This window comes from Eurytemora carolleeae, unplaced genomic scaffold (genome assembly GCF_000591075.1).
Source record: "Eurytemora carolleeae unplaced genomic scaffold, Eaff_2.0 scaffold68, whole genome shotgun sequence".
In the NCBI taxonomy this organism is placed as follows: Eukaryota; Metazoa; Arthropoda; class Copepoda; order Calanoida; family Temoridae; genus Eurytemora; species Eurytemora carolleeae.
In genome coordinates, this window is record NW_019396093.1 from 488,945 (window position 1) to 506,460 (window position 17,516).

Genomic DNA, 17,516 nt, shown 5'->3' on the forward strand with positions numbered 1-17,516 from the left:
AAGGACCAGAATGCTTGGGTAAAGAACATCCTCTCTGCAAAATGTATGAAATATATAAATAGTTTTAAAATAAACCTATACAAAGGAACTGAGTTTTTGCCACTAACTCTATTTTTCAAACCCAGCTATATCTCTGCAACTGGGTTTAATAAACTTTGATATTTCAAACGCAGATTTTTTTATTTAACAGATATCAAAGTTTGAAATATCAAAGGTCTACGACAATGGGCTGTACAGATTTAGGGAAAACAAAATTCGACTTTGTGGCAGAAACTGAATTCCTTTGTTGTAGAATTTTACAAGTATTTAAACTTTTGAAAAATGGTAAACTGAACAATAAAGTTTAGATATCAAAAAGAAAATTTTAGTATCAAGTAACTGAACAAGTCATAATGCGCAAGTCTCTAATTACAAAAAGTACATTTATTTACTAACTTTAAAAAGAATTAGACTTTTTTTAAGTAACTCTGCATTTTTAGAGTTGCTGGTTCAATTCACAACAGTACCCTTCACAGCTATTTCTGGTCAAGAATTCATTACATATAGAAATCAGTCCTCTTTAAGAATGGATTGTTTTCAATTATGATTTCTCATACAGATGTCTCCTTCAGAAAGAATGGATGTCGTTTGAAATTACAACAAAAGATCCTAAGTTTATTTGTTTTCGTGTAAATAAACTGAAAACAGTTGACGTTAGGTTTAATTATTTTTTATAGATTTCTAGACTTCCTAGCATAGATGAGAATAGATGAGTTTTCAACTGTCATTTCAATTTTTAAAACTTTTCTAAATATTTGAAAAAACTTCTGTAAGAAATGGAAACTACTACCTCTATAGAATTGTTTAATGCAATATTTCAATTCTTAATCTATTTTCTATTATTTGTAGTGCAGAACTCTACTAACTAAATTTCTTATTTCTACTTCTCATTATTTATTTAATAAAGCAATTTTGTTATTTCATGAGAACTTTCTCATACTTATGCATAAATAATTGAGCAATAGTGTATATTATGTATATTTTGAATCACGATAAAAAGAATTTATATCAAATATATTTTCGCCTGAACTGTTAATTTGTTTAAAAACTTTTCTGTAATTTGATTTTTAGAATTCTTGGCAAAGAATCTTTTACGCATTTAAATCTTTTGTTTGGATGAGTGGGGGAAGGCAAGCGGCCATAAGCCACAAAATTTTACCCTTCCTTGTCACATATTAGCTTTTTTTGTCTTCTGGCAGCCATAAGCCAAAGGCAGTTGCCCAAGGAAGATACATGCACTTGCCGAGCACCCCAGCTAAGACAGGCTGGGGGGCCAAGCGCCACAGCTAAGACAGGCTGGGGGGCCAAGCGCCCGGCTAGAACAGATTCTCTCTCTGTCTTGTAATTCAACTTGGCATTCGCACGTAACTTCCCTAACCTTCTGCCTAAGCCACAACCGTTCGTTCTTCAATGCCACAACATTTGATTCTTTTGGCAGTATTTGCGTTTTTAAATGATAAATTTAAAGATCAATGAACTGCTTTTCATTATACAAAGAAGATGTTATATCATAGTGTGCCAATTGTGTGCACCAAAACAAATTGTTTGTGGGAGTCTATAGAAAAAGAAAAGATGAGAAATATTACAATTACAACTAAGTGTTACAGATTTCCACAAAAAAAATCTATTTTTGCAATTTCCTCGTTAAATAGTGCACTTTTTCGGTTATGGGCGCCCTTTGAACTTAAAGAGTATAATATGATGCATCATTTTATTGTTTATAATGTTTTCAAAAATAAGCCATTTTAGAGGGAAGTTTGAATTTAGTTTAAGAGGAAAATACCTTTGGCAGTTTATACATCAAAAGGAATCTAATTGTGTTTCCAGTTACAACTTAAATATAACGTTTTTTATATTTATATCTTTTGAATGACACGGCTGAATTAAAAAAATACTATTTCAAGACACTAAATTTACCATTTGAACATGTAAAAACTACCAGATGACTCAAATGTTGTGGCATGGAAGACTCAACGGTCGTGGCTTATGGCTGCGGAAGACAAAAAAAGCATGAAAGGGAAAATGTCCGGCTTTTTGGATTAGCGTTGCAGAAAAATAATATTTCTGTCTAGAACGTATCTAACATCCAGGATGTGAAGAACATTTTGTACAGGTATACAGGCTTCCAATCCTGTTCTGAGAACTCAAGGAGGGTCCTTTCATACAACAACATTCACCTCCTACAGAACTATCGCTCCAGTTTATCTGGATCTAAATATTTATTCTTAATTATAGTTTTTGAATTCACATTTTTGTGAGAATATGAAAATTTATCAAGAAAAGTAAAGTCATACTCAGCCCTCCAAATGTCACCTTCATCCAACTTAATTCTTCTTGACACCCCCTTCACTCCACCCTCAGTTCTTCCTGATACCCCCTTCACCCGACCCTCAGTTCTTCACCTTCATCACCCCTCAAGTCTTCCAGTCTTTACCCCACTATTTAGTCCTTTTCACTCCTTTCACTTTTCTCACCCCTTTCACCCCCTGTCACTAAACAATGATCGACTGAATAAAAGTATTACCTGATTTTTAGCCGGCTGCCAAAGCCCTTGATTAGCAGTCCAGTGTACAGATCCACCAATAATATGATCTCCTAGATCAGCTTTATCACATGACTGGAGGAGGTCTGAATCAGAAAACAATGCAACTTTGCCGTTGTCAAAATCTATTTTGTCTGGATTATCTAGTTGCTTTGTATTACAGGTCTGCCCTCCACCTCCCAGAAGAATAATAAATGGTCCATCTTCTTTTGCTGATCCCTAAATATATAAAAATGAAAATTATTACAAAAAGATTACTTATTTATTTGAACACAAACATTCAATTTGAGGAATTAGGAACACAGTTTTAAACACTCTTTTAAAGGAGTATTAGGTGGTAGATGTATGAATCAAATCTAGGTAGAGCCTATGGTCTTGTTGCTATCTGAGCTACAACATTTTTAAAACAGAAACGAAAATTTTAATTTTTTTTAAACCTCTTGGAACGTCAAAAAAACTAAAATTATTCAGAAACTCTCCAGGTTTATAGCCGGTCAAATTTTAAATGTTTCCCTCATTCATTTTTTTATTTGTCAACAATTTTAAAAGTCGACCAAAAATCAGGGAAATTTTCTTCATAAAATATGATGTATAATATATAGGCAAAAGCTAAAGGAAGTTCATGCACATGCTGCATTGATTTACAAGACAGAGCAAGAGCCTGTTCTAGCGATGGTGTTCAGCCCCCTAGCCTGTTCTAGCCTAGCGCTCGACTCAGAAAGGTATACTTATCTCTCTCTTTCTTGTAATTTAACCCGGCAAGTGCATGTAACTTCTTGGGCAACTGCAATATATATAAAATAAGTCTAAAGCATGTTTTATTGTTTATTAAGATTGATTATTGCTGGACACTGTGTTTCATATTGGACATTCTTCAGCAGCATATATATTTCATGTACATATATATATACAAGACAAGAAACATTAAAGATCTAAATCTATTGCAAGGAAAGAGTTTTGCTATTTTAGCATATCATTAACTAAAAATTTGTTGAAGTTGAACAAGTTGGCGTAACATGTTTAGTTAAGAAACATATAAATGATGGTGAATTTCAAGTTTTTATTACCTGGGCCCCCAGGCATCCAGTACAGGATTGAGTCTTTAATGTTACACTCTGGAGTCCAACAAGACATTCATGATCATTGTTACAAGCATATCCTTCACAGTTAGTGCTTGCATCACAACCTCCAATCAAGAGTCAATAAAATGCCATCTCTAAAATTCCATTCAGATTGTGGTAAGCACATACAAATAATGAAAAGCAAGCTATTTTTGACAGAGAATCCTTATTACTCCTGAGGCCGAATTTAAAGAATGTTAGCCGTGGCTTAAATTCAAGCCGCGGCTCAAATATGATTGGTTCCACATAAAATTGTATTAAATTTTTCAAGATTCAAGCTGGCCCGCCCTTATTTCAACCCGGCCTTTGGGGATTTGAGATGCGGCCTTAATTTATTTATTAAATTCGGACACAAAAGTTTCAATCTCTATCCCTCATATTGGCACAGTCAAACTTTAAAATTTTTATATAATAATAAATGTTTAAAAAATTTGCAGCATTTTGCACCCCAAATTTAATAAACATTTCTAACATTTAATTCATGATGGACAGAATAAATTTCACAATAACTCTGATAATTCTAAAATCTATTTCCCAGAAAAGGAGGATTAGATGTGAAATTATATTGCTCCCTGCCTTGAGTACACTGGTGAGTGATCTGGTTGCAGTAGAAGCAATTGCTGAGGGAACTATCACAGATTTGATTTGAAGTAACTCTGCATTTTTAGAGTTGCTGGTTCAATTCATAACAGTACCCTTCACAGCTATTTCTGGTCAAGAATTCATTACATATAAAAATCAGTCCTCTTTAAAAATGGATTGTTTTCAATTATGATTTCTCATACAGATGTCTCCTTCAGAAACAATGGATGTCATTTGAAATTACAACGAAAGATCCTAAGTATATTTGTTTTTTCGACTTCCAAGCATATTGAGAATAGATGAGTTTTCAACTGTCACTTTAATTTCTAAAACTTTTCTAAATATTTGAAAAAACTTCTGTAAGAAATGGAAACTACCACATTAATAGAATTGTTTAATGCAATATTTCAATTCTCAATCTATTTTCTATTATTTGTAGTGCAGAACTCTACTAACTAAATTTCTTATTTCTACTTCTCATTATTTATTTAATAAAGCAATTTTGTTATTTAGTTGGCATAATATGTTCAGTTAAATGATGGTGAATTTCAAGTTGTTATTACCTGGGCCCCCTGGCATCCAGTACAGGATTGAGTCTTTAATGTTATACTCTGGAGTCCAACAAGACATTCATGATCATTGTTACAAGCATATCCTCCACAGTTAGGGCTTGCATCACAACCTCCAATCAAGAGTCAATAAAATGCCATCTCTAAAATTCCATTCCGATAAAATAATGAAAAGCAAGCTTTTTTTGACAGAACATCCCTATTACTCCTGAAGAATGGGCAGCTTTAGTACATTTGAATTTCCGAGCCCAGTCAACTTTTCCAGATTTTACTGTATCAACCGGTCAGTGGGTAAATGAAGGAGACACTCAATAGGACTAGCTAGAGCAACAAATATTGACGCCGTCAGACTTTAGTTTTAATTTACTTTTACTGAAGGGTCCGAGGTGCGTGGAAGTTTCAGCCTCTATCCCTCATATTGGCACAGTTAAACTGTTAAACATTATATTTTTATAAAGTTTATACAAAATGTTAAAAAAATTGCATCATTTTGCACCCCAAATGAAACAGTTTAGTTTATGATGAACAGAATAACAATAACAATAACTCTGATAATTCCAAAATCTATTTCCCAGAAAATGAGAATTAGTTGTGAAATTATATTGGTCCTGCCTTGAGTACACTGGTGAGTAATCTGGTTGCAGTAGAAGCAATTGCTGAGGGAACTATTACAGATTTGATCCCAACCAGGACAATCTTCACTAGATCGGCATCCAGGTATGCACACATTAGCAGTTGAACAAACAGTTCCATCCTAGCATAAAAATATATATTTTCATAATAAATAACAATCATTCTTTAATAAAAAGTAGTAATCTCTGTTTGTTTTGATGTCCAATAATAACTCCAGGACCCCTAGACCAATTAACCTCAAAATTGGGAACTCAGGAGAATCATGGAAATGTTCTTACTTTGGTTTCGAGATTCTAAGTTGAGTAGGTAAACTTTTGCAGGGAAATATAGCTAAAATAGTAATTAACAACCAAGTCTGGGGAAACGGCAAGAGTAACTATGAGTACCCTGGGCAATGTTGTGTTCTCAAGCTACTATATTTATGTTATGTTTGTTTACAGGTAATTCATTAAATGACCAGAACTTTAATAGTTTATATAACTTACTTCACAATCTGAATCCTGACAGCATTCTGGCTCCTGGCAAATATGGTTGACACATTCTCCACATGTTCCACAGTTATTTCCTCCCCTGCATCCTTCCTTACATTGGTGTTCAGAGACATTACAGTACTCATCTGTTGGACAACTAGTATCACTAGTACACCCAGGAATACAACCTTCAGTACTACAGTATTCTCCTTCATTACAGTCTGCATCCACACTACACAGAGGTTCAGTGCAGACCCCTTCCACACAGGTGAATTCATTCTATGTAAAAGTTGTTGTTTTTATAAATATTAATGCAGCATAATTGCAATGCATATCGAGAAGCAAAAATTTGATTTGCCTCCCTTTACCTGAATTTGTTGCATAACGCTTATCTCGAAATTAAAAATATTAAGATTTCTGCATTTGGTGAGACTGTGGAAGCTCTTAACTTACTACATTGAGCAGATATGTTTAAAACAGAATACATTTATCTACTGTGATGAAAATACAAAAAGGGTTTGCCACTTTTTTCTTGTTGCTCCCTGAAATATTTTTACACATCCATTTAAAAACCAAGACGCTTAAATTACTAATTTTTAATTACACACAGCTTGATATATATTTTCTTGATTCCTTACAGATATTAGGGGTAAACTTACGGATTTCGGGGTAAATTTACAGATTTTGGGGTAAATAAGATGATTTTAAGGGGTAAAAAAATGAAATTTTGGGTCAAAGTATTAAAAATGGAAGAAAACAACTTGCCTTTTACTGTTCAATTTTTCATTTTTCACCAGAACGCTTCAAAAACTTGTGAAAATGTAAAACCTTGACTCAGCTAAATTTACCTTGCAATCTGAATCCTGACAGCATTCTGGCTCTTGGCAAATATGGTTGAAACATTCTCCACATGTTCCACAGTTATTTCCTCCCCTGCATCCTTCCTTACATTGGTGTTCAGAAGTATCACAGTACTCATCTGCTGGACAACCAGTATCACTAGTACACCCAGGAATACAACCTTCAGTACTACAGTATTCTCCTTCATCACAGTCTGCATCCACACTACACAGAGGTTCAGTGCAGACCCCTTCCACACAGGTGAATTCATTCTATGTAAAAGTTTTTGTTTTTATAAATATTAATGCAGCATAATTGCAATGGATACAGAGAAGCAAAAATTTGATTTGCCTCCCTTTACCTGAATTGGTTGCATAACGCTTATCTCGAAATTAAAAATATTAAGATTTCTGCATTTGGTGAAACTGTGCAAGCTCTTAACTTACTACATTGAGCAGGTATGTTTAAAACAGAATACATTTATCCACTGTGATGAAAATACAAAAAAGGGTTTGCCACTTATTTCTTGTTGATTCCTGAAATATTTTTACACATCCATTTAAAAGACCAAGACGCTTAAATTACTAATTTCAAAGAATACACACAGCTCGGTATATATTTTCTTGATTCCTTACAGATATTAGGGGTAAACTTACAGATTTTGGGGTAAATTTGCAGATTTTGGGGTAAATAAGATGATTTTAAGGGGTATATATAAATAAAATTTGGGTCAAAGTATCAAAAAATGGAGAAAACAACTTGCCTTTTGCTGTTCAATTCTTCATTTTTTCCTAGAAGGCTTTGAAAACTTGTGAAACCCTTGACTCACAGTGCGGCTTAATTTACCTTGCAATCTGAATCCTGACAGCATTCTGGCTCCTGGCAAATATGGTTGACACATTCTCCACATGTTCCACAGTTATTTCCTCCCCTGCATCCTTCCTTACATTGGTGTTCAGAAGTATCACAGTACTCATCTGTTGGACAACTAGTATCACTAGTACACCCAGGAATACAACCTTCAGTACTACAGTATTCTCCTTCATTACAGTCTGCATCTACACTACACAGAGGTTCAGTGCAGATCCCTCCCACACAAGTGGATGCATCCTACAGATATAAACAATTATTTACAAAGAGTTTAAGAGACACATTTTATTACATTCACTGTTTGAAGAAATCCTTTTATTGTGTTTAAACTATTAACATAGATATAAGTATTTAGATTTCTTTCAAATTAAAACCAGAGTACTAATATTTGCAAATAAAGATAATTCATGTGCCTACTCTTCATAATGTCTCTCTGTTTGCCCTGTTGGTCTGCTGTTGGTTAGTTTTTAACTCAAGCCAATACGAATAAGCAGAAGGGGCTTATGGGGGGGAAGGGGAAAGTCTTCCTCTCTTGAAAAATGGGGGGACGTCTCCCACCCTGGAAAATTGGAGGGAAGCCTCCTTCCTTGGAAAATTTGGGGATGTCCCCCCCCCCCCATGAAAAATAAGGAGCACAAGAAGAGAGAGCTGGCAAATTATAGCCCATAAATTTTGATGTTTAAGCAAAGATTAAAAAAAATTGCCTGTACGGAGCCATCATTTTTCTATAAAAATCTATATTTTATAAAAAATCTAAATCTTGCCAACACATTTTCCATCTGTGAAGAAACTTTTAAGGTTGATAGCATAATGGCTCTTGTAGCCGCCAGGTTTCTTCTCAAATAAAAAATGTGTTTAATGGTCAATCAAATTATTGTTCTTAGTATAAAGAATGTTGTAATGTACCTGACAATCTGAATCTAGACAACACTCTGGCTCTTGGCAAACATGATCAACACATTGACCACATGATCCACAAACATCTGATTCTCTGCATCCTTTAACACAGTTTCCCCCTTCATTACAGTACTCCTCAGCAGTACAGTGGGAGTCTTGTTTACATTCAGGTGTACATTTACCTTTAAATAATCCTCTTTTATTTTTATAAAAATTAAAGATCACTTATTTCCATCGTTTATAAATGATAAAATGATCAAAAATACTATTATTTATGAAACTTCCAGAGTAAAAATTAGCTTGTTCATTTTAAAGTATGATGAAAAAAGGTCAATGATTTAAATGTGTGCGTTAATTGCTTCTTGGCATTTTTTTCAGCCCAACTTTTCAAACAGATCATTTAAGCTGGTTTGGCTTGAATACACTAAAAAAATTGTTTTTATACAAAAAACAATTCCTTTATTCTGGGCAAGCAAAGTTGAATTAATACTGTCCATCCATCTCCCTAGTAGAGATGTCAACGTTTTGATTTTTCTAGATTTTAGCTTTCGTTACGATCGTGTTCATCAAAAGTATTAACGTTTGAAACGTTATGTTGCACATTTTAAAATTTTATGGTATAGAGTAACGTTACGTAACGAATTTTCTGCACTTGAATACCTTATACAACGTTAAGCTTTAGTAAATGTTATTGAAAAAAATTTTTCAGTTATACAACGTTACACTTTTTATAAGTTGAACTTTGAAATAGAAATCCTTTCGTTACGATATTCAATCAAATCACAATTCATTTTTCAAACTTTAGACTTTCAAGCTCCCTTTGGAAACAAAACATTACTTTACGTTATGATCAAAAAAGTTGTAGATATTAGAAAAATAACGTTACATTTCCACAAAACGATAACGTTGGGGGTATATTCCTCTAACGTTAACGTTAGGTATGAGGTCCTATAACGTTAACGTTTAACGTTCACGTTATATAGAATATATCTAAACGTTACACATTATTGTAACGTAACGTACAAAAACGTACATTTTACGTTACGTTACACTATCGTTGACATCTCTACTCCCTAGACAGTTCTTAATAATTGATGGAAGAAGAGGAGTGTGTTTGTTTACCTAATACACATGCTTGCCATGCCTCACAATCACAATCCACGGACATTTCACAGTCAACATTCTCAGGCCAGTCACAAATGTTAATTGTTGGGTTGAAATAAAGATTTTCAGAGGGGTTAATAGGAGGACAGTCCAGCAGGCAATGCCCCCTTTGGGGTTCACATTCCCAAAAACGACTACAGTCTAAAACAAAATATACAGTTAGTATTCCACTTCGCAAGCCAAATTGGAAGATATAAAATGGAGGATTTAAGAAGCCTAACATTCTATATACAACGGAATACATCGGAAGAATTTATCAAATGTCGTCTTGACAATTTTTCAATGAGTTTTATACTACATTACATAAATTTCAGTATTTGAGAACATAAATAAATAGCCATGAATATGTGGAAACAGTTTTAAAGATTTCCATATACTCATTTAATTAAAAAACTAAATATCTGCAACATTCCATTATCGGAAAGTTAAGAATATGACATTTGATGAATTCTTTCGATGTATTCGTTATTAAGGGTTTCACTGTAGTATATTGTTATTTTAAACTAAGTTTTAAGTTTTATTCAATTAAAAAGATACGTTTTTAGTTACAGATTTGAAAATATTTTTTCAGTTAGGGACTGGATAAACGATTAAGAACGTTGGCTGAATTAACGTAGTGGACAGGCTCTGTCAGCAGCGCTGTCAACAAGTTGACCGATTTTTAATCATTAGTATGGCCAAAATAAAATTAACAGTGTCACAAAATGTTACCATTAAGCCATTCAATATTCAATTGTTTATTTTTGTTCTTCTTTACGTTCAATTTATCTAATTGTTAACTATTCACTTTTAGAAACTATTGTATCTTAATGAAGTGCTCAATGGGATGATTCCAGTCCAGCATTGACTTAAGTCACTATAGTCTGATAGTCTAAAGAATCGGAGTCTTTCCCACAAACTCGAATCAAAGAAACCCTGTATATTTGCAACCTAATGGCGTCACCCTTTGATAATTCAAACATAGATTATTTGATCTAACAAAATTCATAGTTTGAAATATCTCAGGTCTACGACATTGGGTTGCTAAGTTATATGGATTAGAAATCAGAGTTTGTGGCAAATCATCAATTCCTTTAAAGGGAGCATTCTGCTTAAAATTAGTTTTATAATCAGTGCAATATCTATAAGCAAACGTAAGAACAAGTTATTTAGTAATTATTTTAACATATTTGTGAGCTTACTGTATGGATGAGGGATGAATGTTTGCTCTGTGTAATCATCACAAGCCGGAGGTTCAGCATTATCATCAGGCAAACATCCGGGATTAGGATCATCTCCAGGAGCTTGTAATCCCAGGCCTGCTTAATCAAACAAATATTTAATCTTGTAAAATTCTTCTTTGCATAAAAAGATTGTTTAAGAATTAACTTTAAATGTGTAGCAACCGATCAGTATTTTATTTTTCTGTTTGTGTTCTGCAAACAAATCGTCCGTGTCTGGCAAATAAAAATCAGAAATCAGAGCCCACGATTTAAAACTGGGGCTTGAGCCGTAATTCCTTAAACCTGACTTTACGGTTGAAGGAATTTTTGTAAACTTTTTTAACTCTATTTGGCCTGAGGGGGGGGGGTCAATTTGACCCCACTCCTAATTTTTTTGCGATAACTTAAAAAGTATTTTAGCTAGGAAGCTCAAATTTTCTGGCTTTTCCAACTAACCCATGCACCTTACTTAACCCTAAACAAGCTGGGGGGGGGCGTTTGACGCCACCCCCCCTGTAGTTTTTTGTGTTCGCACTCTCATTTTTGACACTTTCATCGTGAAATTTTGTGAATTTTAATGACTGAAGCTACAGATCTAAACACTATATTCTAAAAAGTTCGTGAAAAATGCATGAAGAAACATGTGTCACACTTTGATATTTACTTAAAACAAAAAAAGTATTTTTTAATTTTTAAAACTCTTTTTTGGCATATTTTTACACCCTCCCCTATTTCCACCCTCCAAACTATTAAAGTTATCGGTCTATTTTTTTTTTCTTTGAGCTGGCGATGAAAAATGGGGCTATGAACATTCCGTTCAATCCAATACCTATTCAATACCTATTCTCGAAGGCCTTTTTCTAGGGAGGGGGTGGCGCCAAACGCCCCCCCCAGGCTAAGCATAGATTCAGACCCCCCAGCCTTTATACCTACTGGGCTTTTATACCTACTGCCCAAGCATGCTGCCTAAATGCCTTATTTTAACTATACCAGACTATATCTGTATATTTAGACCTACTTTCAGTCATTGAATTTTAACATTTTACAGCTCTTTAGAAAGCCGATAACAAAAGCAATCAGTTAGCACAATTTTTGCACAGACGTATTTAAAGGGAATTGGCACATTTTCCCTGCTGGTGACGGGTGTCCCAAAAAACACGAGCATTAATAGGCCACTCGAAATTCGTCTTAAATTTTTGATAATTGACAATTGACATAGTGTTTCAAAATTTGACTGTACTATAAGTAAAAAAGAAGTGTACGTCTTATGAGATTTCAAAAAAGTAGTATTCCATCTTATTAACTTTACAATTGATGGTTTTAATATCAACTATATTGAACATGTTTTTTAAATATGGAATTTGGACAAATTTCTCAACATCTCTATCAATTTTTCAGGTGCATAAAAAGTTGAGACCAGAGTGTTAATCTTGTTGACAAAACAATGCCGCGTGAAAAAAAGACGATAAAGGAATCTTCACTTAATTCACATGTTTATTAGGTCACCCTGTACTATAGTCTGTCTTCTTCTTTTATGAATAACTAGCTGAAGTGCACGATTTTATTCCCTCAAAGGTTTCTGCCAATTCGGTTCAGCCTGATATACATACAAATATATGTATATTAGAATAAAGCTTTATTATATTGAAAAGGGGTTACCTGATGATAAAAAAGTAAAGAAAATAAATTTCAGCCAAAAAACCATTCTGAAAAGAAAAGAAATTATTGCATTTTTTCACAGTATACAAATTATAACTCCTAAAAATTAATATCTAAAAAAACATTATTAAATGCTAAAATTTCGTATTTGAGCTCGTTTACCCCAATGCTTACTAAAAATGTGTCGCACACCTGGGGTTTTTTTCAGAGGCACCCTAGGGGCCCCCCCCCCCCCAGCTGGAATAGGGTTAATATCTCTCAATTCAATAAGAGGAGCTATGAGTGAAACAGGAAGGATTTTAATCTTGCATGGAATTGAATTAGATTAACCCAGATCTTTACATAACTCGTAAACAATATTTTGGTAGAATCACAGGATTATTCCTCTAGCTTGGTTTAAACATTTACATTTGATTTAATAAAATTTTATAGCGAAATTTGTTTTCAAGGCAAAGGTGGGTTAACAAGCATAGTTATCTAAAGATATCTAAAAATATGAAGTAGTAATTTCTAAAATTCGGTGATGGTGATGAACTAAACCTCTGTAGAGTAAAAAAATAGATGTTAGTTCCACATTTATTGAAAATATATTTCGGTCTGGGTTGACCCTCGTCAGTTTTAACGATATAATAACCATCAAAATCGAAAAAGAATTGTTTAAAACCACAAGAAAAAAAAGATTAACAAAAAAATGGACTGTCAAATGGATCATGAGATAGAAAAAAGATAATTTGCAAATATTCACTTTTTAAAAAATGTTTTACGACAATTATTTAGTAATCTCTGTTTTCTTGTTTGTCCGATCATAACTTGTAAACCTGTTGATCAACTTGCCTAAAATTTTGATTGGGTAATTCTGTAAACCCACGGGAATGTTTTAATTTTTATTTAAAATTCTATAGTACGTGAGTTGACTTATAAGAGAGCATTTGGTTTTCAGGCAAAGCTGGGTTCCCAAGCTGGCACAAATATATATGGTATAAATACAAAACTGTTGGAAATAGTAAACATTTTTTAGAAGAAGGAAAATCTAAGAGTATGTATACCAAGAAACGTCTACATCAATGTTTTTTAGACATTAATAACATTTATATCTTTATAGTTTAAAAATAGGAATAATTCATAATTTTAAGTTAAAAATTAAATGTATATCTCTGCGTATCAGCGAAGATACTGTATTAGAAATTCTTTTAAAACTCATTTTTTTTGAAAAAAAAATGTTTTTTGCTTTGGTGTAACTTCAAGTGAGCATGCAAAGATGGCAATGCCCAATTAACAACGGTACCACTGTTTATTTTTATTATTAGGTGTTCTGCAAAAGTGATTTGCTCATTTCTTGCTTACAAGAAGAAACACTTCTTGATTCAGAAAAACAACGGTATCTTCCACATGTTTTTGATCAGATTAAGATTTTAAGGGTACCGTTGTAAATCGGGTATTGCCATCTTTGTAAAGAGGGTCGCTTGAAAATGCACTCACATGATTCTTTTCAGGAGGGTCATTTTACCCCTCCCTCTGTGCTTATTTTATGTAAGATTTAGCGTGATGTGTAGATTATGGGTTTTCAACTGGAAACTAATATAATTGTTTTGACACTATAGGATTAGATCGGATCACTGTGAGACATGCAAATTTAAATTTATTTTTAAAGATCTGAAAAATGACAATTCTGAACATTTTTGACACATCTTGTCGTGTTTTACATTATCAGCACAAAAGATGATTTTTTTAAATTGCATAAATAAAGCAATTTCTTTTTTTAGCTTTAACTTTTATTTGCTTCTTGTGCTTTTTTGCTTACAAATTATCTGATTTAGAGTAAATTTTTGTATCCAATACAGGGTTGAAGTAATTTTTCCTCTGTGAAAAAAATGTAAAAAATTTGTTAATGAAACTAATTTGTGCCTGGTATACGATGATACGATGAATAAGTGTAAAATAGGAGTAGAACGCAACGATTGCAAAAGTACAAAAATTTAGAATTAACTCGATTTTAAGCAAAACTCTTGAAAAAATTAAGGTTGAACATTGCTCAAAAATATGTTTGGATAACATAAATGATTCCCCCCTTTCTTCAATTTTAATGGTAAGGTAAACTTTGAAGGGTTTTGAGAAGTATTTAAATCCCTGTCTGATGATAAGAGAATTAAGATAAGAAATATTTTGTAAAAAATAATCTGTTTACATTGTACAATGTACATTGTCAGGTATTGCAAATTTATGTTTATATAAATATATATATATATATCTTTTATCTATGTTTAGGGTTAAAAGATGTGCATGACCCGGTTCTATACATGATGCAGATATAAAGATATATATATATATCATGGGCCAAGGGATGAGAAAACCATGTTTTTTTAATTAGTAGTTTAAATCTAAAGATTTATATCAAGGGAAGAGGGTGAAATTGCGCATTGCAGAGATATCAAATATTCTAGTGAACAATACACTTCCTGTCTTGAATCCGTAATGTTTTGTTATCTTGATTATTTTAGAATTTCAGTTTTTTAAAGTCTAAATTTAATTTAAGTTGAAAAATGACAAAACTTACCAAAATTCTGAATATGATAATTATTATTATTATTTAAGTAGTAAAATCTGTTATATGTAAATCTGCGTATCGGGTTTTTTTCTTTCCTAGTAATCCGAAAGTTGTATAACCCTTATTCTCTAATATTTGAAAAATCCTTTCAAACTTCTGTTGTATGGCTTCTATATCTGCTATTATGCAAATCAATCTATATATATATATAGATAAATACAGAGATTGTTGGTGCATGCTGGTGTAAAAACTTGAATTCCAGACAAGTTCAGTCCCTTAATAAAATAAAAGGATTAAAAAATCTACTTAAGTTTGAATTTTAACTGTTGGTCTGAAAGTTTTTAAATTATAGAAGTACTTTAAAAATTATGTAAAAGTCTAAGTTGTTAAACCTAAAGGACTTCGTTTTTAACGAGCGTTAACGATCTGTACTTACCTGGACTTTTGGTATTGACGCAACAATTCCAGTGTTATCATTAAAAACGACGACTTTAAGAAAGGTTTTTACAAGATATAATCCTTAACCACAGAACAGTTCTATTGTTATCATCGTTGAAACCGACGAATTAACAAAAAGTTCGAGAAAAAACGGTCCTGTAGATATTAAATTGCCTTGTTTTTGTTAATTCCTAAACCTAACATGAATTGTAATTATTTTTCTATTAATACGTACAAATAACATTTATTGGATATACCTGATAATAACTAGGAATTTCTAGGATTCTTTCTTTTTACTAACTCACGCTGTACTCTGTAGTATACATACACACTACACGTGTTCAGTGTAATTCAATTTTAGGTTCATAAGTCACAAAATAAGCGTGATTCCCCTCCCCCTTTTACATAATAGTTTTACATAACAGTTTTACAAAACAGTTTTACATAATAGTTTTACATAACAGTTTTACAAAACAGTTTTACATAATAGTTTTACATAACAGTTTTACAAAACAGTTGTACATAATAGTTTTACATAACAATTTTACATAATAGTTTTACATAATAGTTTTACATAACTGTTTTACATAATAGTTTTACATAATAGTTTTACATAATAGTTTTACATAAAAGTTATACAGTTTTACATAATAGTTTAAAATAATAGTTTTACATAATAGTTTTGCATAATAGTTTAATAGTTTTAGATCGCTTGATAGAAATTAAAAATGGTACAAAAAGTGATGGGCAATAGTTATTCATTTTGCAGAAATTTTTTATATTTTTAGACTTTTAAATATTTTACGACAATCTGAGAAGGTTCCAACATTTTGAAATTGTTTCTGTAGAAGTTTCCTTTAATTAAACATGCAAATTTGTTATTATAGGTGAAATAAAGTGTAAAAACGAAACAAAAACTATCGTTTTTAAAACCCCAAAGCTATCGTTTTAAAATTTTCGTTTTTTTCTTATATTTTTTTCCTAATTTGCATGTTTGATAAAAGCAAACTTCTACAGAAAAAAGTTTAAAATGTTGGAACCTTCTCATATCATATTGTCGTAAAACCCGTTTAAAAACATTTAAAGTTTCTGTAAAACAATCAAGCTACTGCCCATCCGTAGGCACAAATCACAAAATAAACTTTATGCAGAAGAAAAAGGTCAAATTTATGCGATATAACTGGTATTATCTCGATTTCAAAAAGATATGAATACTGGGTTTTGATCTCTGACTCTTATACACTTTCATCACTAAAGTTTAATTTACTCCCAATGTAAACCCACAAATTACGTTAAAGTGTGTTAATAGAAAAACGTTTATAACTTTATTAATTGAAATCATAATATGATATGACAGTTAAAGAAATTTTTTTTTAGATAAATTTAGTAATTATGAATTTTGTTAGTTTACTGTTAAAACAACAAAAATCCCTAGATAGTGCTAAACATGAGAACTTAACGGTCTGTTTGGTCACAAAGGCAGCAAATATTTTCTAAAAACACAGTGAGACCTCACAAAAAAAACTATGAAAAAGGGAAGAGGATGTGTCAGCAATTTTATGTGCATTTTATAGTTTTTTTTTAAATAAATAGGTTTGAGTCTGAGTTTATTGAATTTGAGCCACGTTTTAAATCCGGTTTCAATTGAACACAATTTTAAGTGGAACAAACAATATTTGAGCCGCGGCTCAAATTCTTTAAATTCGGCCTCTATGCACATTACACAGTACATGCAAAATTATTATTAGATTATAAAATTCATCACACTGGTGCACAGTTTTATGGGCTTTTTAATCTAAAGGTTGGAAGCAATCTTAAGCCAAAATCGATGCAAATTTTGCCAATTTCTTCTCAATGACTAGAGCTTAAAACATTTGGTGTAATGCTTTAAAATGTATATGTTTAACTGTGTTGAAGGCAAAAAATGTGCGACACTTCAAAGACG

At 32.4% G+C, this 17,516-nt stretch overlaps 1 protein-coding gene across 2 annotated transcripts; it reads right to left on the reverse strand.

Annotated features, from left to right (window-relative positions):
• Positions 1–1,037: 1,037 nt before the first annotated feature.
• On the reverse strand, positions 1,038–14,187 carry LOC111718483 (keratin-associated protein 10-4). 2 transcript variants are annotated; one of them, XM_023494100.1, is made up of 12 exons: positions 14,068–14,187; positions 12,589–12,635; positions 10,909–11,028; positions 9,686–9,868; positions 8,573–8,745; positions 7,643–7,906; positions 6,805–7,068; positions 5,972–6,235; positions 5,466–5,607; positions 4,848–4,966; positions 2,564–2,800; positions 1,038–2,250 (listed from the first exon to the last, which is right to left on the reverse strand). In XM_023494100.1, exons 1-12 carry the CDS (start codon positions 14,088–14,090, stop codon positions 2,119–2,121), a joined length of 1,968 nt encoding a protein of 655 aa, XP_023349868.1. In that variant the 5' UTR covers positions 14,091–14,187; the 3' UTR covers positions 1,038–2,118. The 2 variants fall into 2 exon arrangements, with proteins under 2 accessions (XP_023349868.1, XP_023349869.1); XM_023494101.1 differs by having other exon boundaries at positions 10,909–11,025; positions 14,068–14,186.
• Positions 14,188–17,516: the final 3,329 nt, after the last annotated feature.

What these genes read in the sequence shown, in the direction of transcription:
- LOC111718483 (XM_023494100.1), bottom strand. Translation starts at nt 14,090, where the DNA reads ATGACCCTCCTGAAAAGAATCAT. An exon ending in GTCAGGATTCAGATTGCAAG is followed by an intron (nt 7,069 to 7,642) that starts GTAAATTAAGCC and finishes ACTTTTACATAG; the next exon opens with AATGAATTCACCTGTGTGGA. An exon ending in GGCAGCCGGCTAAAAATCAG is followed by an intron (nt 2,251 to 2,563) that starts GTAATACTTTTA and finishes ATAAATATTTAG; the next exon opens with ATCCAGATAAACTGGAGCGA.